The 24844-nt window shown below is 41.7% G+C and overlaps 1 protein-coding gene across 2 annotated transcripts in view; it reads right to left on the reverse strand.

Annotated features, from left to right (window-relative positions):
* Positions 1–24844, reverse strand: part of DMGDH (dimethylglycine dehydrogenase) — a 79286-nt gene that overhangs the window by 31937 nt on the left and 22505 nt on the right. For both annotated transcript variants that reach the window (XM_061430035.1, XM_061430036.1), the window contains exons 7-14: positions 22663–22861; positions 14868–15037; positions 14226–14379; positions 12066–12231; positions 11503–11633; positions 9561–9778; positions 6488–6645; positions 3938–3997 (exon numbers count right to left, since the gene is read on the reverse strand). In XM_061430035.1, coding sequence (XP_061286019.1) covers positions 3938–3997; positions 6488–6645; positions 9561–9778; positions 11503–11633; positions 12066–12231; positions 14226–14379; positions 14868–15037; positions 22663–22861 — 1256 coding nt within the window. The remainder of the gene's footprint in view (positions 1–3937; positions 3998–6487; positions 6646–9560; positions 9779–11502; positions 11634–12065; positions 12232–14225; positions 14380–14867; positions 15038–22662; positions 22862–24844) is intronic.

Below are 24844 nucleotides of genomic sequence, written 5' to 3' on the forward strand. Positions count from 1 at the left end.
GAGGGAAAAAATCTTCTGATCTTAATACTTCGCCCTTAGTATTCGATCCTCTGTGGCCCTTGGCTGGGGTTTTATAGATTCAATAATTCCAAGAGGAAAATTCCAAGAACACTTATGACTCTGACCAAAGGCAGCTGATTTTCCTTTTGCTTTTAATTAATGCACTTCTTTCATTTCCAGCAACAACGAAAAACCACTAACTTTTTTCCCCAGAAAGTAACTTCCTCGGGAACAAATTATAATACTATTAAGCACAATGATATAACTTGCTTCAGGTCAAGGGGTTTTAGACTTCCCAGGAAACATTCAGTATTTACATGTCTCATAGCACTTCCCATCTCTTCAAGAGATGGTTCTGATACGTGTTATTGCACAACCCACCTCATGCAGAGAATTAATTTTAGAATCAAGGTTAAGAATACATCCTACAGCTTTAGTTCTTAAAGTTCCGCTCATTTCAAGCTTCATGAGATCTAAGAGCCATCAGGAGCCACATCTTTAATTTTTAGACCTGTGGTCTAGCAAAGTGTTCAGCAAATAGTCCTTAATAAATGTTGACTAGATGGATGAATGTGCACACACAGGTGTGTTTGCTTCACATAAGCCGGCACCACTGGGAGCCTGACTCGGAGAGCTTTAAGAGTTAAGGAAGACAAATGCCATCTTTGCGATCTAAGATTTCTTCAGTGCACCAATTTTACCTTCCCTACTTTTGTACCAGTTTTCATAAGAACACAATTCACCCTAATGAGGCTAGCGTATGTCCTCACTCACCCATCTTCCTTCTTAAAATGGCCAAAGCAGCTATTCTGATCCTACCACAAGACACAAAATTCATTATAACAAAAACATGACTGGGGGAGGTACTGACTGACAAAATGTAGCCATGCAAATTCTGTGATACATGTTGCCAGAAAATTTGGGGGCAGTTTTTCAAGGCTGATAAGCTCTTTATAGAGCTTTCCCTGGTGGCTCAGCGGTAAAGAATCCGCCTGCCAACACAAGAGACTTGGGTTCAATCCCTGGTCTGGGAAGATCCCCTGGAGAAGGAAATGGCAACCCACTGCAGTACTCTTGCCTGGAGGAGCCCATGGAGCCTGGCATGCTACAGTCCGTGGGGTAGCAAAGAGTTGGACACAACTTACCAACAGAATAACAACAACAAAGCCCGTTACAAGAAAGGACCTGGCTGAGCAAGTGGTGGGTGAGAAAGCACTCACTGCAGCGAGGTCAGAGTTCAACCTGGGCCACACACGGCACAGCACCTGGGTCACTTCTCTGTGCTTCAGTTTCCTCATCCTCAAATAAAGAGGTGTAGGCATCTTCCTAGCTCTGATACAGCGGGCATTTCTGTATCTGTCTTCATGTTATGGCATACACAGTCATTGTGCAGACACAGAGGGGCTAAGCAGGGAAGTCTACGTATTTGCTTTGCAGGGTTAAAAAAAGAAAGAAATGATTTATAATAATTGGAGAATGCCAGGATCTGGGGGGTTGGTTTTGTTTTAAATACAAATGTTCTCCTATATTTGCTGCTTTGGTTTTCATATAACATCAGTTTCTGAAAGCCATATGGACTTGCATTATATTATTCTTTAAAAGGTATGAAACCAGGCTGGGTAACAGCCTGGCACAGGAGCCAACTTATCAAGTGGCACGGTTCAGTTTGTAATATAAGTAAGTTTTCCAGGAACCTGTTTTGCACTAGAGACTGCTATGGAACCAAGATAAAATTGTTGTGAAACCACCACACAAGCTCAAAACAAAGCTGATGCAACCTATTCACCTGTCTTGGAAATTAGCAAGCATTGCTATGGTTAGGCTGAAGCCCACTAACCACCTGAGTTATGCATCTGAAAAACACCGGCTTGATTAGGTCCCGGTCCTTGGACCTTCACCCAGTGAAAGCATTAGAAATCAACTTTATGACACCCAAATGAGAACAAACGATTCAGAAATCATAAAAACAACATAAATCAAAGTCACTATCCATGAAACAACTAACTTAGTTCTAAGCTGAGATTTGGTTACTGAACTAATTTAAAGGAACTAATAAACACGCAAGTCACACTACACCTGCTTATAAATCATAAAGGGAGTTTTAAAAATCCATTTACAACATGAAGAGACTGTCTGTGCCTTATTCCCAAACAATAATACCCAAATACTGAAGCAAAGAAGTCAGTTATCTATTTACCTACTGGTGACCAACAACAGAAGTTTAGTGCTTTCAGGAGTCAGGCCATTTTGATCCTTAGTTTTACATGGCTAAACCAAGACTTAATGTTAGAAGAAGGAGCAATCTGCTGCCAGGGTCTGCCCAAACTCCAAGAACCTGCTTTCTCTGGTCTGGAAGCAGATGGTACATTGTAAAAACAAAAGTTATGGGGAAAATGTACAGAAAGATAGTCCCTTTAAAATCCTTTAAGAGGTTCTTTTTCCTAAAATCTAATGCCATAAATATACATGTTTATGTTAATATCTTAGCTTAAAATTTGGAACTGATTCGGGGCATTAAAAAAGTTTCCTTAGCCTGATTCATATTCATGTGTTCACAGATTTCCATGGAATGTGAAAACAGCTTTTCCTTTAGCTGATTAACACCTAAGGCAGGACAGGACAGGAATTTTGGAATTCTAACAAATATCCTAAACAAAGACAGCTGCTGTCCTTATCCTTCAATATCACCACTGACTACCTCCACTAAGTTCTCATATAGTAACTAAGACACTGCTTAATATGTATCTGAATCAGCTCAGGCTGCTATAGCAAAATAGCACAGATGGAGTGACCTAAACAACAGGAATGTATTTCTCACTGTTCTGGAGACTGGTGAGTCCAAGATCCAGGGCCAGTTTGGTTCCCCTGTGAGGTTCCTCTTCCTGGCTGGCAGATAGCCACCGTCTTACTACATCCTCACACAGCAGACAACAAGCTCTGATCTCTCTCCTTCTCATAAGAACATTGACCCCAATGTGGGGACCCCAAGGATGATGTCACCTGACCCTAATGACCTCCCAAAGGCCCCACCTCCAAATAGCACCACGTAGGGGTTAGGACTTCAGCATATGGATTTTGGAGGGACATAATCACTTAGTCCATAATGGGATAACCTGGTTTATATTTGTAGGATTTGCAATAGGTGAGCTAGACTGTAATAAACTGGTCATATAATAGGCTTTTCCACAATGATTGTATAGGCTGGTGCGTCTCAAACTTTAGGTGCATTGGAATCCCCTGAAGCTTGTTAAAACACAGAGCACTTGGCTTGACCTCTAGGGATTCTCATTTAGTAGGTTTGAGGTTTGAGTCAGTTCCTCATTTAGTAGGGAACTAAGGATTTGTATTTCCAGCAAGCTCCCAGATGATACTGATGCTATCTGAGAACCACTGATGCAGGTTCACTTTAGAATGTCAGCATCAGTTATGACTCTGTGGGCCTGTGTTGTCTCCTCAGTAATAACTTTTATGCTGAACATATTTGAAATGTGTCAGTTGCTCACACACAGATGTTGCAAAGCACGATGCGCAATAAGTAGACGGACAGATCTGCTGGGTGAGGCTGCTTCATGCTGCTGAGCACCCAGGAAGAGTCAATTAATGCAGTATGTCTCATCAGCTAATTGTGACTTCACAAGTCACCAGGATTTACAAGACAGCCTGCTGACATCTTATCCTTACTGATTTTTATCTTAGAATTTAGATTTGGTTTTCAATGTTGATGGATTATTGCATCAACAGGCACATACATTAGAATCATTTGAACTGATATCAAATTTTGACAAAGCTTAACATGAAGCACTTAAGCAATGCTTACTATTTATGTTCAACTCATTTGCCCTAAAGTAACACTTGGTTAAATTTTAAAGCATGGCTCTGTCATGAAACAGCATAGTTTTAAGATTTATTTCAAGTACACTTTGGAATGTAAACATACCTTATTTAGTTTTACAAAAGATTCCAGTCCAGCTTCCAAGGGATTTGTATCACAGTTCATCTAAAAGGGAAACATGCATTTTAAATCTTAGATGAGTATAAGTGGTTTTAGTAACATCACTTTCATATTTACTTTTTAAAGAGAATACTTTTTCATTTGAAATATATGGATAGACAGCTAGACATAGATATAGATTGTGAACTGGCCTCTAAAGCAATTTTTTTAATCTAAAATTCAAATGTAGCCTTTCAGCAAATACTGTTATTTTAATAGCAAATTAGATGCTAAAATTCCCAGCTTCCAAGTTTCCCAGTTTCCAAGGCTCTTTTGGTATAATAAACGTCTGAGGGATGCCACAACAATGATGTTCTTCCCAGAAACAAGATTCTCATAAGCTTTTACCTACTAATTCTGCATAAATGTGATTTGAAACATTATTAAGTAATTTATTTATCTTGCAATCATCCAGAAATCAGGATAAGTGGAGGAAAAAAGCATATGGTAGGAAAATAGTTTCCACAGAGTTCAGGAGAGGGAAAAGGGAAAAAAAAAAAAAGAGAGGTTGAATTTGGCTACCATTACAATATACTTCAAGGGGAGCTAAAGCCATTATTTGGGACTAGACATGATTTTTGTTTGTTTTGATGTCATCAGTCTCTTTTGTACCAAGAGAACTGATCTAAACCCCATAAAAGGTACCCAAACTTAACAAAAGAAAGCACAGCCTTTGCATGACCTAGATGCATAATATAAATTTGTTTTACATGATATAAAATTTGAACTCATATTTCCTAGTCAATTTGAGCAACTCTAAGATTACTTTTTACCTGCTCAAATTTTCAAAATTCCAGAAACAAGATGAGAATTTATTACTTAGGGTTTTCTCAGTGTCTCATCCCAAACCTCATGCTTACTAGAGCACGCGATACCATCTTGTTGATTTTAAGATGTTGTCCTTACCACACTGACATTTCTAAAGCCCGCATGTGTTTTATGATAAAAAGTCTACTTTTAAGACAATATTTCATTGATTAAAAAAAAAAAAAGTTTCAGAATTTCAGGAAAAAATTTTAAAAGTCCAGATACTTGATTGCTGTAATAACGCTAGAGGGCGTGCTGGCACCGCTGGGAAATTAGAGGGGCTGGGATGGAGACAGAAGGAAATGAAAGGGGGAGAGCAGAGAAACGCTGCTCATTCCTTGTGGAGAGTGGAGGCAGAGCTGTCCTCTCCATCTCTCCCTGCAGCAGCGTCCTCTGAGGACCGCCCCCCACCCCGGTAGGCTGAGGATCCCTGCAACAGAGCACATCCTCTGTAAAGCAACAACTGCCCCAGGGCTCTTGTTCTTTCAGTGACTCCAGGAGGCTGTACTGTCCACCTCAAAACCCACTTTCTTCTGCCCCTGATCTAAATGTCCTAGGGACCCTGCCTGAGCTTTCAAACCCACTTTGCCCTCAAATTCACGCTTTATGTCCTAGGCACTTTGCAGACTACCTAATCTTGACAATAACTCTGTAGGATAAAGACTGTCTCTCTCTTACAGAGAAGTGAAGTTTCTGGAGGGTTAAGGCCACATAATATGTGGTAGAGGATACATTCAAACCCCAGAGACCCTACCCTGAAGTACACCCTTTACAAAGGTCCCTTATCTAAGCTCTCATACCTAAAACCTCAATGTATTCCAAGAAAACAACTAGTGGACCTGAGAAAATTGAGATCTAAAGATAGTCTGCTGTATTGGAGATAAAATAAGAGAACGGAGTTTGAACCACTGTTTGGACACTTCTGTGCAATCTAGACCAAGTTGTTTATTGTTTCTTAGCGTGCTTGTGTGTATAACTCCCACCTCTTTGCCCAAGAATCACCAATAATACCCTCTTCAAGGAGAGCTGAGAAGGTAGATGACATCATGCCTATAAAAATGGCGTGTAACTACACAAATAGAAACCCTGAGTTCTCATTATTAACGGTGGGTGTGGGCTGGACCAGCACATTCCAGACCACCAACCTTGCCCCTCAGAAAGACAGCTTTTCTTGTTACTTCCCCAAAAGGTGCATAAGAAGAAGGAAATGATGATAGACAATATGACAGAGGAGAAGGAAGAATTTTGAAAGGTGGTCCTCAAATCCCATGGGGTAGACAGGCTCCCTTGGGGCAGCCAAGGTCAGCACACAGAGGCAGATGTCCAGGGCTCTCTGCCAAGCAAGGGGAATTAAGGCAGAATAAACATTACATCACAGTTTCCCTGAATTTGTAACTGGGAAATTGAGGAGAAAAACCTTTGTCCCTAATTAAATAAAGTTTTCAGGACTTCCCCGGTGGTCCAGTGGTTAGGACTCCATGCTTCCACTGCAGGTGGTGTGGATTCCAGCTCTGGTCAGGGAACTAAGATTTGGCATGCTGTCCAATGCGGCCAAAAAAAAAATTTTTTTCTTACAATACATTCTTTCTCTTACAGTCAGAGCCAATGTTAACACAGTTAAACTAACCCTTGCATAAAAATCAGATACAACACATGTAAAATTTTAATAAAGATGATAGCATTTCAAACCTCTGACCCCCAGGCTCTGAAAGCTTTTTCCAGTCTTAAGGCATTCATGGCATAGGTTCCAAAATTGTCAATTCCCTCCTCCTGGCCTGCATTCATGATGGCATCGTAAAGCGCTGCAGAATCTTCTCGTCTGTGGTACAGCTCCCAACCCAGCTCACCTGAAATACACCCACAAGGGCCACACCAGAGTAGGAATGACAATCTCTAGGTCTAATGTGCATTAGCTAAAACACATCAACAAATGAGAGGTTCCATTTCTGCAAAATAGACACTGTAGAGTGATGAAAGCTCGGTTCCCAAAAAAGTTGCAACCAAGCCGCACTGCAAAGGAGCCTGCCATATGACAGATGCTTCTGGGCCCGATACTGCCCCACCCCCCACACAGAGAGCAGCATTTAAGACAACTCAGACAATTCAGGACTTAAGCTTACCTCTCACCTTGGCTTCATAATGTTAAGTGAGGAATTAGCATGGCAAAGTTTATCAAGATAAGGGGTTCAAGGTTTAAACATCTCAACCCCCAACTCCTTGGCCCCAAATTGCAAGGCTTAAACATACAGGCCACTGATGACAATTATTCAAATGTTCAATCATTGAACTGTGGAATAGCCAGAGCTTCTAATGGCCCCCGCTTCCTCCTTCTCCCCTACTTGGTCATTTCATTCACCATTAGAACCACAGGCAAAAAAGAAAAGAAAATGAAACCCAACTCAAAGGGTAGGCATAAGATTAAAGATCTCAACGTAAGACCAGAAACTATAAAACTCCTAGAGGAGAACATAGGCAAAACACTCTCTGACATACATCACATAGGATCCTCTATGACCCACCTCCCAGAATATTGGAAATAAAAGCAAAAATAAACAAATGGGACCTAATTAAACTTAAAAGCTTCTGCACATCAAAGGAAACTATTAGCAAAGTGAAAAGACAGCCTTCAGAATGGGAGAAAATAATAGCAAATGAAGCAACGGACAAACAACTAATCTCAAAAATATACAAGCAACTCCTTCAGCTCAACTCCAGAAAAATAAATGACCCAATCAAAAAATGGGCCAAAGATCTAAATAGACATTTCTCCAAAGAAGACATACAGATGGCTAACAAACACATGAAAAGATGCTCAACATCACTCATTATCAGAGAAATGCAAATCAAAACCATTATGAGATATCATTTCACACCAGTCAGAATGGCTGCGACCCAAAAGTCTACAAATAATAAATGTTGGAGAGGGTGTGGAGAAAAGGGAACCCTCTTACACTGTTGGTGGGAATGCAAACTAGTACAGCCACTATGGAGAACAGTGTGGAGATTCCTTAAAAAACTGGAAATAGAACTGCCTTATGATCCAGCAATCCCACTGCTGGGCATACCCACTGAGGAAACCAGAAGGGAAAGAGACACGTGTACCCCAATGTTCATCGCAGCACTGTTTATAATAGCCAGGACATGGAAGCAACCTAGATGTCCATCAGCAGATGAATGGATAAAGAAAGCTGTGGTACATATACACAATGGAGTATTACTCAGCCATTAAAAAGAATACATTTGAATCAGTTCTAATGAGGTGGATGAAACTGGAGCCTATTATACAGAGTGAAGTAAGCCAGAAGGAAAAACACCAATACAGTATACTAACGCATATATATGGAATTTAGAAAGATGGTAACGATAACCCTGTATACGAGACAGCCAAAGAGACACTGATGTATAGAACAGGCTTATGGACTCTGTGGGAGAGGGAGAGGGTGGGAAGATTTGGGAGAATGGCATTGAAACATGTGAAATGTCATGTATGAAACGAGATGCCAGTCCAGTTTCAATGCACGATGCTGGATGCTTGGGGCTGGTGCACTGGGACGACCCAGAGGGATGGTGTGGGGAGGGAGGAGGGAGGAGGGTTCAGGATGGGGAACACATGTTTTAAAATTATTAAATTAAAAATTTAAAAAAAAAAAGGGTAGGCTTATTTTTATTTTGCTTATGTTTTATTCTGGTCGCCAGTTTTCCAAGGTTGGGTGGAGGGAGGATGGGGAAAAGAGAAGCCTAGGGAAGAGCTATGGCCTTTATACTGTGTGCTCGCCTTGCTCCCCAGGCGAAGGGCTAACGGTGCGGTGCTTCTCCAGGACACGAGCACCACGTACCCGAGTGAATGCTGGGCGCCTAGCACTCCTTCTGCAAAGGGACAAGGAGTCTAGAGGAGGTTAGGAGGGAGGCCAGAGAACCAGTGGGGAACTGGAGAGCATTCATTCATCCCTGTTTCTAGTACCTACTACGTGCCATTAGGTGCCAAGGAAGACTTCTCTAATGCACTTAGTCAGAAAGAAAGATGAACAGGAGTAATGCTTTAAGGGCAGTGCCTGACACATTCAAGATGTTCTCTAAGGGAGACCATTTTGAATTCTCCCACATGGAATCAATCCTAAAGGAAATCAATCCTGAATATTCATTGAACGACTGATGCTGAAGTTCCAATATTTTGGCCACCTGGTGCAAACAGCTGACTCATTTAGAAAAGACACTGATGCTGGGAAAGATTGAGGGCAGGAGAAGAAGAGGGTGACAGGGGACGAGATGGTTGGATGGCATCACCGACTCAATGGACATGAATTTGAGCAGCTCCAGGGGATGGTGAAGGACAGGGAAGCCTGGCATGCCACATGCAGAACACATTGGTCACTGTGGGTGACCCCAGTGGGTCAGACACAGGTCAGACACGGTGTCAGACACGGGTCAGACACGGTGTCAGACACGACTGCGCAACAACACAGAATCAGCTGGCCTGAACATTCTGTCATCCCTTCCAGCTATTCCAACAACTATCCTCTTTGCACTTTCTCACCTACCTTTCTGAATGGTAGGCAGCTAGCTATGGGCCTGAAACCACAACTGGAAGTCTGCAGAATGACTTTCTCAGACTTAGAGTGGATAAACAGAATTGTCAGAAGACTTGGGCAGGAGAAATCATCCTCCAAAGTTACACTGAAGAGACTGAACATGTGTGTATGCACACATTTCCGGGTGCTTCTAAATTTTAGAGACTTACTCTAGGTTGTTTTCCAGTTCTTACCAGTATAAGATATCCTGATAGCAGTGACAGGAATGTTGGAAACCTTTAAAGACTTGGTTTGAAGAAACTTGAAAACATTATCACTAAGATCTTCAGAGGTCAGTTTCTGTAGGACCTTTCTTGAATATGGCCCTGCGACGCCAAGGACTCCAAGCTCATCAGTTATGTTTTTAATTTCAACATCATATCCACCTTTGATTGCCTCTTCCTCAATCCATCTGCATTTGAGATTCATAAACACTGTGTTAAATCTTGCTGGAATAACACATGTTGGTAACAGATTATTTCTCTGAAGATATACTGTGTGTCTAGAATTACCAGAAAATCCCTAGAGTGTCATTTCATATAATAAACAAATTTTTAAACTTGAGGAAACTGAGTCTCAGAGATAGTAAATGATTCTTTTTAAGCTGCTGCTGCTGCTGCTAAGTCACTTCAGTCGTGTCCGACTCTGTGCGACCCCATAGACAGCAGCCCACCAGGCCCCCTTGTCCCTGGGATTCTCCAGGCAAGAACACTGGAGTAGGTTGACATTGCCTTCTCCAATGCATGAAAGTGAAAAGTGAAAGTGAAGTCACTCAGCTGTGTCCAACTCTTAGCGACCCCATGGACTTCAGCCTACCAGGCTCCTCCGTCCATGGGATTTTCCAGGCAAGAGCACTGGAGTGGGGTGCCGTGCTACCCACTTACAAATATGTGGGTGATTTTTCACAGTACAGAAGGATCCTTCCATTTAGACAAGCTCTGCCACAAAATTTTTTCAAACAGTGACAGCCCTACTACATTTAAACTAATGAGTCCATCTTGGGAAGTTAATGTAAATCCAAATTTTCTCTAATACCCACACATAGGAGACACAATCATGCTGCGAAAGGTTAATAATGTGCCTGCCACCAGACACATGCTTGCTTTGACAATCACAAGGAGAAGATTAAAACTCTAAAGACTGGTTTCAATTTCTGAGTCTTGATTTGAAGCCAGTGAGAGGGTTTGCTTATAATTTACTGAGCAGTCCCTGGAGCTACACAAGTCTGTCATAAAACGATCATCTGGACTGACACAAAGCTAACTGGCTAAGATGGCTCCTAACGTATCTTGGAAAGGAGGATAGAATTTGCATCACCTTACAACTAGAGTGAGAGTCTGTTGGAGTAAGAGGTTTATCAAGCAACCATATTCCAAATATTCTTGAAATACTAAAGACAATATATTTTAGAGTAGACTAAATAGTAGACTGAAGATTTATGTGAAGGACAGAGTTGGCAAATCAATGATTTCAACGCCGTGATGGGCCAGGGAGCACAAAGTATGGAAGAGAAAAAAGAAGAAAACCCTGGAGGCAACATACTGCTGCTGCTGAGTCGCTTCAGTTGTGTCCGACTCTGTGTGACCCTGTAGACGGCAGCCCACCAGGCTCCCCCGTCCCTGGGATTCTCCAGGCAAGAACGCTGGAGTGGGTTGCCATTTCCTTCTCCAATGCATGAAAGTGAAAAGTAAAAGTGAAGTCGCTCAGTCACTAACGTGAACCGAATGTGAGCATCAGAATCAACAAGACTAACTTGAGCAGGTCACTTTAACCCAAACTTGTTTCCTCACCTGAAAATGGGCATAATAAACACCTTGCAGATAAATCTACTAAAAGAACTTACTGAGATAATGTGCAAAAACGGTTCTGACATATGAGTGATCCCTAGTAAATAGGAGCTAATATTATTAGAACCAGTAAACCCACTGGTTCACTTTACCTTTGGGAGGGGGGTGGTTATAGGGACCCTCACTTGAGTAATTTCCTATGACATGACATTTATTTAGAACAATAAGGTTTAAAGATTTTAAGTTGTATTTTCAATTACTGATTAAAAAGCCCACAAACATAAGCACCCTCGGTGCAAGACTGGATCAGTTATGATGCATATAGTGTTCTTAGTACATGTACACTTACCTAAGATCATGAAGTTCTGACCCAGAACCAGTTACTAATAGAAACTCCCCAGGAGACTGGTGAGAGACAGTCAACTCAGCATATACTCGACCTTTTGGTGTTAACATGTGACTTATATTTGTAAAACCCACCTACAGAAAAGAATAAAATCTTACGTATCCTTTCAACGCCATACGGAAATAAAAGTGTGGATGTCAACAATGTAAGACATCTGAATCTTTTATATCAATTGTGTGAACTATCTGTAAACCTAAACCCATTCATTTTGAAGTTTTCAGTTTAAATGATCGTTATAATTACTGATCATAAAAATTACATTTCAACCAATCTGGGGGTTCCTATTGACACAGTTAGACAAAGCCATATGATCCTTAGATAATAATTCAGTCAACAAAAATTTAAATTTGAAAATTAGCTAGAATGCCCTTCACTAGTTGAAGAATTCTCATGTTCATACAGAAATCATTAGGTGAATTGAAATAATTTTTTGAAAATGAGGGGATAGAAAACGAAGCAGGCCAGGATCCTGGACCTTATACCCCTACCTCTATAATGTTATTTACCTTGGGAATAACATTTGCAAAGAGATGGTCCAACAGTCTAATGGAGTCTGGGCCTTTGATGTTAAACTTGCCAAATGGTGACAGGTCAATCACCCCCACTCTTTGCATAACCTGCTGATACTCAGAGCCCACAGGCTCAAACCAGTTTGTGCGGTGAAAACTTGGCCTGAAACACAAAACAAGTTATTTGTTTTCAAAAAAATTCAGAATAAGAACATTTTTATAAGCTCTGTGTGCTCAGTCATGTCCGACTCTTTGTGACCCCATGGACTGCAGCCCACGAGGCTCCTCTGTCCATGGAATTTTCCAGGCAAGAATATTGGAGTGGCTTGTCTCTCCAGATTCCTACTCCAGAGAATCTTCCTGACCCAGGGATCAAATGTGGGTCTCTTACATCTCCTGCATTGGCAACTGGACTGTTTACCGCTGAGACTCCTGGGAAGCCCTAACAAGCCCTACTTGTCTAGGCACTTTCATTTGGGGGAAAAATGCCACCTGTTCTACACGTCATACATATATATTGGAAACTGATTTTCTAAGTTACTTATCTATCCCTTGATCTATTTCCCAGCGAATGAAGTATTAATTAACTAGAAAATAAGGTGGGCTATGTGGGCTCTCAGATTTGAAAAAGAGCTTAAAAGTCACCCAGTCCTTTAGTTGTCAACCTTGGTTCCATATTAGAATCACCTGGGGGAGCATTTTAAAAATACTAATTTGGGGGACATAAATCAGAATATATGAGGGGTAGAGCTATCTTGTCTGGTGCTTCTCAAGTGTTGCTGTGAATACGTCACTTGCACTTGTTACAGATTCTGATGCAGCAGGTCTGGGGAGGGCACTAGAGGCTGCCCTCTAACAAGCTCCCATGTGATGCTCATGCTGGCCACCTGGAGTAAGCAAGCATCTGGCCCAATATCTTCCGTTTTTAGAGAAAAGGCACAAAGTGATTTCTGAGGCCTTTGTACTAGTTAATGACACAGCGGGGCCTGGAGCAAAGGTCTACTGACTCATTATGCAGGGGCCTTTCTACTTTATGGAGTAGACTATTAATGTGGTATTTTAACTTCAGAGGAGGATATGTTTTCAGTGGTTTAATTATTAAAATAGTAGAAAAAACAGGCCAGGTCCAAATAGTACAAAATGAAGAATAGATCTGGCATTTATCTGGGTCACTTAGCAAAAAACCAAGCCAGTATTTTGCCCCCAGGTGATCTCCACTGGCTGACTGCAGAGTTCAAATTCATTAATCAACAATTGGCCCACTACTATGCTTTGGACCATTTAGGTCTGATTGTAAAGCAGACATCAAAATCTGCTTAAATAAGCAAAGTATCAGTCAAAAAAAGGTAACAACTTGAAAACTTGCTTTCTTTTGGTTTGTGTCTTCTCATGAGAAAAAAGTATGTAATCATTATTAATCCTAAATACAAGGATGGTATGCAATCCAAGTACTATGTCAACAACTTCAGAGGAAATCAGAGAATTGTTTCAGTTATATGCTTTATGTTTTAGCTTAACCTAAAATAGTAAGTAAATGATCTTTCCCCCTAGTTTATCAACAGTGCATATAATTTGCATAATTCATTGCACACACATTAGAAAGCAGTAGCTTTCAGATATTCCCTTATAAACAGAAAATCCATATTTACACACTGTTTCCATACTATGTGATTTGACCAGGCATCTTAAATCAAGGTAAACCTTTAAAGGCCAAATAAAGGGGCTTGGAGAGGGTGGGGAAGGTTCCTCTGAGCAATTGGAAAATTCGAAGCAGACGCTTCACTTGGGCCGATTGTAGGTTTCTCGAGGCCACATGGGTCCTTAATGTAGGCCAGTGTCACGTGGGATAAACTAAGGCCTCCACTGCACGGAAATTATTTTTATGGAAAAAGGCTCAGTGCTGTTTGGAATAGGGTAGAGTGAAGGGGTGGGAGGCGGATATGATGCTTCTCTGGGGTCCCTCCATCCCAGTCCCAGAGTTCATTCTGCAGTCAGAACCACAGGTAGGCTAAGTCACTCATTTAGCTGTACCCAGGGGTCCTGGCCTGGTTTGTAGAGCCAGTGTGGGGGATACGGGGCTTCTCTAGGGTCCCTCCATCCCACTCCCAAAGTTGACTTTGCAGTCTGAGCCACACGTAGATTAAGTCACTCATTTACCTGTACCCAGGGTCCTGGCCTGGTTTGTAGAACCAGTGTGGCTGCTCCCAGCCTGCATGGAACCCCATGGAACACTTAGACTCCAGGGTTTCATAAAGCCCACTGACTCGCTGAGTTGGCCTCCCAGCAAATCGTTCTTCTTTAGGATATCCAACTGAAAAAGGAAAACCCATACTCTAATAGCACAGAACCAAAACTACAAAGTATTCTGAAGGGATTCAGAAAATGGCAAACACAGCACTTAAAATCCAGAAGATATATATATATATATATATATATATATATATACACACACACACACACACAAACACACAGAATATATGTAAAATAAACATATATAAGCTTAATACATAAGCATATATATAATACATATTAAATTTATATTTTCAAGAAACCAAAACCATCATTTATAATGATCATCAAAGGTAAAGTAAAAATAGATTTAAAAGTTAAAATCACTGATGCATTCCTCACATTAAAGGCATATATTCACATAGATTCCTTTTTTGTTTTAGAAGCATATGCTTTTTAGACTCCCTAACCATTCCCCAATGATGCACAGAATAAAAAGCATCTAAAGTCAGAGGTGCTGTAAGTCAATTCTGAACACACTTCACAGACAACAGTAAATTTGCACCTTACCAATATTGTTGAATCCATATGACTCCCTTGCTTTGGCCTCGGTGTACTCAGCTGTCGTCCATTTGCCATAGCGATTGGGATCCAATTCTATCAGATCAAAAGGTGGTTCTCTGTGCAGGATCCAGTCACTGAGATATTTCCCGACACCACCAGCATGGATTATGCCGTATCTTTCAAATATAGAAATAAATACCCTGTTATTAACGCATATTACTTTCCAGCAATGAAACATGTCCAAATATTTCACAAGGCCTCAAAGCTGGAGTGTTCTATGCTATTCAGAACACACAATCAACATAATCTTTATACTATCATCTTTTTCCTCAAAAAAAAAAAAAAGTTTAAGCATCCAAATTAAATGTGCCTGACTTGACAACTAGTTAGTTTCCACAGTTTCAAGAGATGCATGTCTGTAAAATAGCCTATGACTCTTAGCTAGTAAGGATCTCGCTCTAGGAAAATAGAGGCAAGGAAGCACACAGGCAGATGTGCTTGGTACCTTATCTTGAGCTATGATTATTCTCACTAATATGAATCTTGCAAGAGAAATATCTGCACACTGGTGTGGCATACCCATCCCTTCCCAGACTCAGCTTAGTTTAGGTCCCTTTAGCAACGATCTCCGTACAAGGACTTGGGCCATTATCATAGAGGCACACAAAGAGGCAGTCACCCAGGGACTTGTGGGGAAGAAGGGGAGAAACAGTGGCTCCTGTATTTTGCAACCAATGAGTCACTCGGTGTGGAGGATTAGCTTGTCTATATCCACATGAAGATACTTTAAAACCAAAAACACGGGCTTCCCTGGTGGCTCAGTGGTGAAGAATCCACCTGCCAGTGCAGGAGATACAGGTTCGATCCCTGATCTGGGAAGCAACTAAGATCAGGGAGCATGCCTGTAGATCTTATGCAGAGCTGGAGAGCAATTAAGCCCACTGGGTGGCTCAGAAGGTAAAGAATCCCCCTGCAAAGGGGGAAAACTGGGTTCGATCCCTGGGTTGGGAAGATCCTCTGGAAGAAGGCATGGCAACCCACTGCAATATTCTTGCCTGGAGAATCCCCATGGACAGAGGAGCCTGGTGGGCTATAGTCTGTGGGATTGCAGAGTCGGACCCGACTGAGTGATTAAGCACAGCACAGCACAGCCACAACTACTGAGCCTGTGCTCTAGAGCCTGAAGCTGCAACTGCTGAAGTCTGTGTGCCCTAGAGCCCATGCTCCTCAACAAGAGAAGCACCGTGACGAGAAACCTGTGCCCCACAACTAGAGGAGCTGCCACTTGCTGCAACTAGAGAAAGAGCCCATGTAGCAGTGAAGACCCAGCGCAGTCAAAATCAAATGAATAATTATTTTTTTAAAAGACCAAGAACATAAGTGGCAAATAATTTTATATCAGATGGAGGAATCAGGGTTTAATGTCACCCATGTGAGGTTCTACCCACTCACTCTTATGGGTAAAGTCTCGGGTGGTTCATCTGTGGTTTAAGTCAAGAGAAGCTTTCAAGGAATTGGATGAGTAGGGAGTCATGGGAAGAGGACTAGGAACAAAAAGGAGCCACATGAGCAAACATCAAAATGCAAGAAATTCCAGTACTCCAGATGACAACTACTTAGCCAGCACTGACGCTTCTGAAAACATGGGAGGACCTTAGCAAAGACTGGAAATGCTAACTACCTTTTTCTACAACAAGATACCAATTTTACTATTTTATAAAAATGATTTATATCATTTGTTATAGTGATATATTTCCTTATACTTGTTGTAAGGACATTTCTTAAGCAGGATAAAGAGATAGCAATTTATACTTCTCTAGATAATTTTGAAAAGAGACTTGATTTGGCTCATCCAAATCACCCACAATCTCACTAAGTATCAAGAAAGCAAAAAAAAAAAAATTAAATATATGCTTAAAATAATTATGAACTATTTGCATAAACTGTTTATTCGCTTAACCAGTTCCAGTGTGTGACTACAACTGTTATTTTGAGAGCTAGAGATACTGTTTACAAGACTTGAAACTATATAAAGTTCTTTTGGCATTTGGAGGGAATGATGCTGAAGCTGAAACTCCAGTACTTTGGCCACCTCATGCGAAGAGTTGACTCACTGGAAAAGACTCTGATGCTGGGAGGGATTGGGGGCAGGAGGAGAAGGGGACGACAGAGGATGAGATGGCTGGATGGCCTCACTGACTCGATGGACGTAAGTCTGAGTGAACTCCGGGAATTGGTGATGGACAGGGAGGCCTGGTATGCTGCGATTCATGGGGTCGCAGAGTCAGACACATCTGAGTGACTGAACTGAACTGAACTGAACTGAGAGCTTACCATTTACCAGGCATTGTTTCCCCCTGACATCTACCAGCTGATTTATGCTTTAGCGACTCTATTTTACCAGTGAGAAAACCAACCTGCACACAGGAGTTAAATAAGGTTGTCACACTGCAACAGACTGCAGATTTAGGATACAAACTCAGTCATCTGACCCCAGTACACACTCTGTTATTGGACTTTACTTCTTTAATGGTTCTTCTTTTTTTTTCCTGCCAAGACACACATAACAGAATTTATATCCTTGGCAGACTCCTTGGGCATAGCCAGGGTTGTGCTTTGGTTTCGTGCGGACTCACCACCAGACCATCATGTTCTTTATCTTTCAACAATGGCATATGAGTAAATAAATAGGGCAGAGTGCTGTTGCTTGAGGCGAATCCTGCATATAATCTATTTACTTATTTTTATGTTAAAATGTGTTTATTTTTTTAAAAACTTCAAGCTTTTTATTTTATACTGGGGTATAGCTGGTTAACAATGTTGTGATAGTTTCAAGTGGACAGCGAAGGGATTCAGTCATACATATATATGTATCCATTCTCCCCCAAATCCCCTCCTATCCAGACTGGCACATAACATTGAGCAGACTTCCGTGTGCTATACAGTAGGTGCTTGTTGGTTATCCATTTTAAACATAGCAAAAAGGAAATTTCCACAAACTTTAGCCCTACAACCCTCATTAAGTTATATGTAAAATCTCATACAACACATCTGCTGAGATGGATGAAACATCTATTGAAAGCTCAGAGTGGTTGAGAGTGAAATGCATAGAGCAAGAGAGATCTGGGTATAATTCTTGTTCTGCCACTACCAGCTGTGTGACCTTGCAAGTTGCGTAACCACCCTGAGCTTTAGTCTCCTCATGTGCACACTTTATGACGCTGGTGGAGAATTAATCGACATGGCATTTTAAAGCATATAGTAGGCAAGTGATACACGGGGGCTGTTGAGTCCTTGTATAACCAACAACAGAGTATGCCTCTGCCCAGTGGATAAGATTTTCATAAGGAAGTAATGTATAACATGGAAGTGGAAGGGAACTCGATGAGGAAAGAAGAGTTAGGCTTTTCTTCTATGTCTAGCATTTATCTGCAGAACCCATTATTACATGGCCCAGCTGCTATGCCTTCTGAGTGCTCGTGTCTGCTTTTTTATAACAACTGTTAAGCTGTCAGGCATTACGTCTTACAGCACTCTCCTGTCTTTAAATTTGCTGTTTGTAATCTGTTCTAAGCCAAGATAACCAGATTCAGTTCAGTACAGCTCATTAAACATTTGGGGAGCACTGTGTTAGTCGCCTAGAAGCAGGAGAACTTGCTATATTTGGGACAAAAGTAAAACAGCTTTGACTAGGGTAATGAAAATGAGCACTGGCATATCTGTAGACAGTTTGCAAATATCTATTCTTTGGGCTAGAATAACAGACAATACTGAAGTGTAATCCCTGGGCTCCTCTCCAGACTACTGAATCAGAATCTATAGGAGGGGGTTGTATGTGAATATGTTTGCTTGTTGGTTTTCAAATTCAACATGTCTTTCATGGATTCTAATGACAAATAATAGGAATTTCATAGGTAAGATACAAAGGAGGATGAAACACACGTGCAACTAAGAACAGAGTTGAGAGTTTGCTTTTTAACAAGGCCGGTGGCTCAGTGGTAAAGAATCCGCCTGCAATGCAGGAGACTCAGGTTTAATCCCTGCGTTGAGCGACTTCACTTTCACTTTTCACTTTCATGCATTGGAGAAGGAAATGGCAACCCACTCCAGTGTTCTCGCCTGGAGAATCCTAGGGACGGGGGAGCCTGTTGGGCTGCCATCTATGGGGTCGCACAGAGTCGGATACGACTGAAGTGACTTAGCAGCAGCAGCAGGAAGATCCCTTGGAGGAGGGAATGACAATCCACTCCAGTATTCTTGCCTGGAAAATCCCATGAACAGAGGAGCCTGGCAGGCTACAGTCCACGGGGTCACAAAAGAGTCAGACACGACTGAGTGACCCAACAACAACAGGTGATTTTGGTGCTCAGCCACATACATGGAAACCGCTGGCCTTCAGAACCATGGACTGGATCCCTGGTATAAGCTGGAAGGGGTAGTCGATGTAAGCATTCCACTGTGTTCCGTGAGAACTATTTTAGCAATCTCAACTTTTAAGTAACAATAACGCCTTTTGGGATTAGGCCAGATTGGTCAGAGAGAGTGAGGCACTTTGATCTGACCCTACCTGTCGTCCTTCCCATTCACCTCACAGTGTCTACAACCTGGGGAAATTACTCAGAACAATCAGAGCTGGATGCCAACATCAACCCCACACAAGCAGATACAGTGTCTAGGTGATAAGTAAATAGTGTTCTAAAGAAAGCAACTTCCTGATTACCTTAGTAATAGGTGTTCTATTAAAGTATAAATATCATGAGACAAGGCATACTGTCTGTTTGTTCATAGATAAAGAGCAATGGTTCACAAAATGTATTGACTAAATCAATAATTCAGTGATTCAGTTAATTGCAGGATCAAAAAAAAATATTTAGGAATAAATTTAGCAAAAGAAGTGCAAAACTTACACTCTGATAACTACAAATCACTGTTGAAAGAAATTTTAAAAGTCCTAAACACATGGGCTTCCCTGGTAGCTCAGCTGATAAAGAATCCACCTGCAATGTGGGAGACCTGGGTTTGATCCCTAGGTTGGTAAGAGCCCCTGGAGGAGGGCATGGCAACCCACTCCAGTATTCTTGCCTGGAGAATCCCCATGGACAGAGGAGCCTAGTGGGCTACAGTCCATGGGGTCACAAAGAGTTGGACACGACTGAGTGGCTGAGCACACACACAGCACACAAACAAGTGGAAGACATCCCTTGTGTGTGAATCACAAGACTCAATATTGTTAGGATGGTAGCACTCCCCAAGTTGATCTACAAAAACGCAATCCCTATGGAAATCCTAGGTGGCTTCTTTAGAGAAATTGACAAGCTGGTCCTAAATGTTACGCAAAAATATGAGAAGCCCAAATAGATAAAACAATACTGAATAAGAATAAAGTTGGAAGAGTCATATTTCCCAGTTTCAGAACTTAGTGAAAAACTACCATAATCAAGGCAGCGTGGTACTGGCCTAAGAATAGACACACAGACTAAGGAATAAAATCGAAAGTCCAGGAATAAATCCATACTTATATGGTAAACTGATTTTTTTACAAGGATGCTGTGGGACAATAAAAAAATAAATATTTGGCCTTTGTCCTCAGTTCCTGGCATAGAGCTCCTAACACTTTTGGAATTTATATTCTTTTGTATGCTACGCTAACAGTTGGCTCCATGGAGAGGGGGCAGGGGAACCAGAAGGCTTCAGAATAGAGGCTGGCCACCAGAAGTTCAATCACCAGTGATCAGTGGTTTTAATCCATGGTGCCTATGTAATGAAGCTTCTACAACAACTTCCAAACCACGGCATTCCAAGAGCCTTTGGGTTGGTGAATCGACTGAAGTGCTAGAAGATGATGCACCAGAGAGGCTCACGAAGGCCCTGCAGCAGGTCCTCCCTCCCAGACCTTGCCCTGCGCTCCCCTTCCATACACACTGCTCCTGAGCTGCATTCTGTAGAATAAGCAGGTAAAACTAAGTAAGTTTTTCTTGAGTTCTGAGAGTCATTCTAGTGAATTATCAAAACTGAGGAGGGGTTGTAGGAACCTCCAAATCTCTAGCCATTCAGTCAGAAGGACAGGTGATCCCTGGAAGTTGAAACTGGCATCTGAAGTGAGGATGGTTTTGTGAGACTGAGTCCTTAACTAGTGGGGTCTGCACCCTGAGAGTGAGCAGCAGATTTGAAGTGAAACTGTAGGACACTCAGTTGGTGTCAGAGAACTGGAGAAGTAAGTGCTGGTATCAGAAGCAACATCAGAAAAAAAGACATCACAGTGAGTAAAGAGCAGTCTTTCAACAAGTGATGCTGGGACAGTTGGCTATCCTCAAAAGAATCAAGCTGTGTACCTACCTCACAGCACACACAAAAATTAACTCGAGATTGATTAAAGACCTAAATGTAAGTGTTAAAACTATAAAACTCTTAGAAAAAAATAAAGGTATAAATCTTCATTAACTTGGATTAAACAATAGTTTCTTATACATGATATCAAAACTACATTCAAAAAAAGAAACACATACACATTTTGGACTTCATGGAAATTTAAAATTTTGTGCTTCAATGGATATCATCAAGAAAATTAAAAAACCCACAGAATGGGGAAAATTTTGCAAATCATGTACCAGATATGGGTCTTATATCTAGAATAAAGAACTTTTACAACTTAACAATAAAAAGACTAATAATCTAATTTCTTAAATGGGCGAAGTATACAAATGGACATTTCTCCAAAGAAGATGTAAGAGGGATGCACAAAAGAAACATTCCCACATGCACAGGCCTACATATTGACTCTACAGGTGATTCCCTAGGCTCCCAGTTCCATTATACCTTCCAGATTCATAGCTCCATCTGGTTTTCTACCTCTGGATGTTCTGAAGACTTAACACTGTCAAAAATTCAACTCATTATCTTCCTGGTTGTTGCTTCCTTTGACCTCAGCAACCACAGGAGTAAGTTGGAAAGGTTGCCATCATTTGCTCCTTTTCTCTCTCCCTTAAAACCTAATGCAATCTGTCATCAAATCTAAGTAATTTTGCTTCCTATCTCTCAGTCCCCACTGCTGCTTCCTTAGTTCAGACCCCAACCTCTCTACCATCCTAGAAGAACAGCACCCCAAGCAGTCTTGTGCCTCTGGTCAGACTTCCCGCCTTGTTCTCAGCTCTAGCCCAGTGCCCAGCAGTAGACCTGGCACAAAGCTGGCCAATCACCAAACATCAGTTGAATAAATGGCCAAACAAAATGGGGAAGGAAAATAGAATATTTAGAAACTGTGATCTGACAGTAAAATAGGCTTGACATTAATATTCACCAAATTAATGGGACAAAATGTTAGAGATGAAAGATCAAATGCGTAATGGAACCATAAATAGTAAGCAGCTTGAGTAATCATAAAGAAACAAATCATGTTGAACAAATATGAATTATGGTGAAAACTGCATCAGATATATTACACATTTGATATTTTAAATTATCTTTGTCATATTGTGTTATGAAAACATCCATGTAAAAGTGGGGCAAATTCATTTATCTGAACATTTCACAGTATGAAAGGAGACATAAATAATGGAAATGGCAAGAAATATGCAAAGGGAAAATTCCAGGAAATCACTGCCCGTCTGTGAACAAATCTGTCAAACCTATACAAGTCAAAGTTTTAAGACTGAAAGTTTTTATTCCTTTCATGTCGTTGCTCATGAAAGGGAGAAAACTCTTCGCCTCTCCCCCGTTTTCCATTTTTGGCCTGAGATTATGGGGCAAGACTTCTCTAAAATATGTAACTCGAATCAGTGTTGAGTTACAGAGAGATACTCACCCGAAACCTACAGCCACCCAGTAGTTTCGGACCCCCTGGTGGGGCCCCACCATAGGCAGAATGTCAGGAGAATAGGTGATGGGACCGTTGACGATCCTGATGATGTCAGCCTTTTTCAAGACTGGAACCAAGTCCATGGCAGCTTCAACGTGTTCCATGATTCGGTCTAGATCAGACTCAAAGAGCTCCTTTCCAAAACCTGAAAAGAAATGCCAGTGTTCGGACAGAAAAGTAGAAATATCGCGTGACATCCCTGATATGTGGAATCTAAAAAGAAGTGATACAAATGAACTTATTTACAAAACAGAGACAGACTCACAGACTTAGAGAATGAACTTTAGGTTGCGGGGGGGTCAGGGGGCCGGGGAAGGGATCGTTAAGCAGTTTGGGATGTGCATGTACACACTGCCTTATTTAAAGTGGATAACCAACAAGGACCTAGTGTATAGCACAGGGAACTCTGCCCAATGCTACGTGGCCTCCTGGATGGGAAGGGAGCGTGGGGAAGAGTACACATGTATATCTATGTCTGAGTCCCTGTGCTGTCCACCTGAAGCTATCACAGTATTGTTTTCAGCTAGACTCCAGTACAAAATAAAAAGTTTAAAAAAAAGAAAAAAGAAATGTCATTGCGGTGAGGATATCACACCTGTCCTGACATGTGCTCCAAAGTGACTTAAATCCCTGAATCCAAGCTTGCATTTAGAGATGGTCTATAAGGAAGTTACTTTTCTTCTTTCTTTTTAAATTCTATGTTTGATATTTGATATCAGTAGATGACTATTGTTATATTACCATATTATATACTGAGAATAATAGTTATTTCTTGAAACATTAAATCATGAAAGGTAACCTTTATAATAGAACATTTTATTTTATTCATATTAGCAGTTTCCAGTATTTAATCCAATCACAATTTTAAAAACCAACAATAATAACTTGGTTTGTCAAGAGAGATCTTTTATCCTTGAATTAACTATAAAATTCTGTTTCATCCTCTCAAGTAAGGGCAAATGGGAGTTTACAAAGTCATGTCAGGACACTGGAGATAAATGGAAAACCACTTTAAGATGCAGATGATGGACTCCAGACACCTTTTAACTCTCAGTAGGGAAGGAATGGCAAGGAGGCCTCATTCTTCAAGCCCTGTGCCACACACACATCGAGGACTAGAACACTGGGAAGAGTCAAGGTCTTGGGACACAGTCGTCTCCTCCGTTGTGAAAGGCACCATGACTGGGGGCAGGGCCACGGATGAGCTGCTAGAAGAATGCCTCCAGCGGTGCTGGCGGCGTTCCGCACAGCAGCCAGCCAGCCGCTTCTTGCTCCTCTGTGGACAGTATGTCGGGTCAGGGAGGCCTGCAGATCATGCAGGTTAGACCCGAGCATGTGGGCACCCAGGGCCAGCCAACAATCTGGCTCTTCCTCCAACCAGAATTATTTAAATATTTCTTCAACATTTATGTGGCGGAGAGGCTGCCGGCACAGGGGAAGGACCTAGAGGTAGGCTCCCAGGTGGCAGCTCAGCCCTCCCTCTGGGATCGGAGCTACTCCCCTCAGGCCCAAGAGTGCAGAGCCCACTGTGCAAAGCCAAGCCCTTAACTGGCTGGCCTGACGTCTGTGGAAGGTGGTTTATCATGTGCAGTAACTGGGCAAAGATGTTCTTTGAAGACTAGGAGGGAGGGATTCATTCTGTAGCCCAAGCAGCTTATCAAAGTACAATTCCAGACAGCACTATTATCTGCATTTCTTCATACTCTCTATAATATTTTGTGCCAATGACATTTTAGCTCTGAAGAATTTATGCTTTTGAACTGTGGTGTTGGAGAAGACTTTTGAGAGTCCCTTGGACTGCAAGGAGATCCAACCAGTCCATTCTGAAGGAGATCAGCCCTGGGACTTCTTTGGAAGGAATGATGCTAAAGCTGAAACTCCAGTACTTTGGCCACCTCATGTGAAGAGTTGACTCATTGGAAAAGACTCTGATGCTGGGAGGGATTGGGGGCAGGAGGAGAAGGGGACGACAAAGGATGAGATGGCTGGATGGCATCACTGACTCGATGGACATGAGTCTGAGTGAACTCCAGGAGTTGGTGATGGACAGGGAGGCCTGGCGTGCTGCGATTCATGGGGTCGCAAAGAGTCGGACACGACTGAGCAACTGAACTGAACTGAACTGATA

This window comes from Bos javanicus, chromosome 10 (genome assembly GCF_032452875.1).
Source record: "Bos javanicus breed banteng chromosome 10, ARS-OSU_banteng_1.0, whole genome shotgun sequence".
Classification (NCBI taxonomy): Eukaryota; Metazoa; Chordata; class Mammalia; order Artiodactyla; family Bovidae; genus Bos; species Bos javanicus.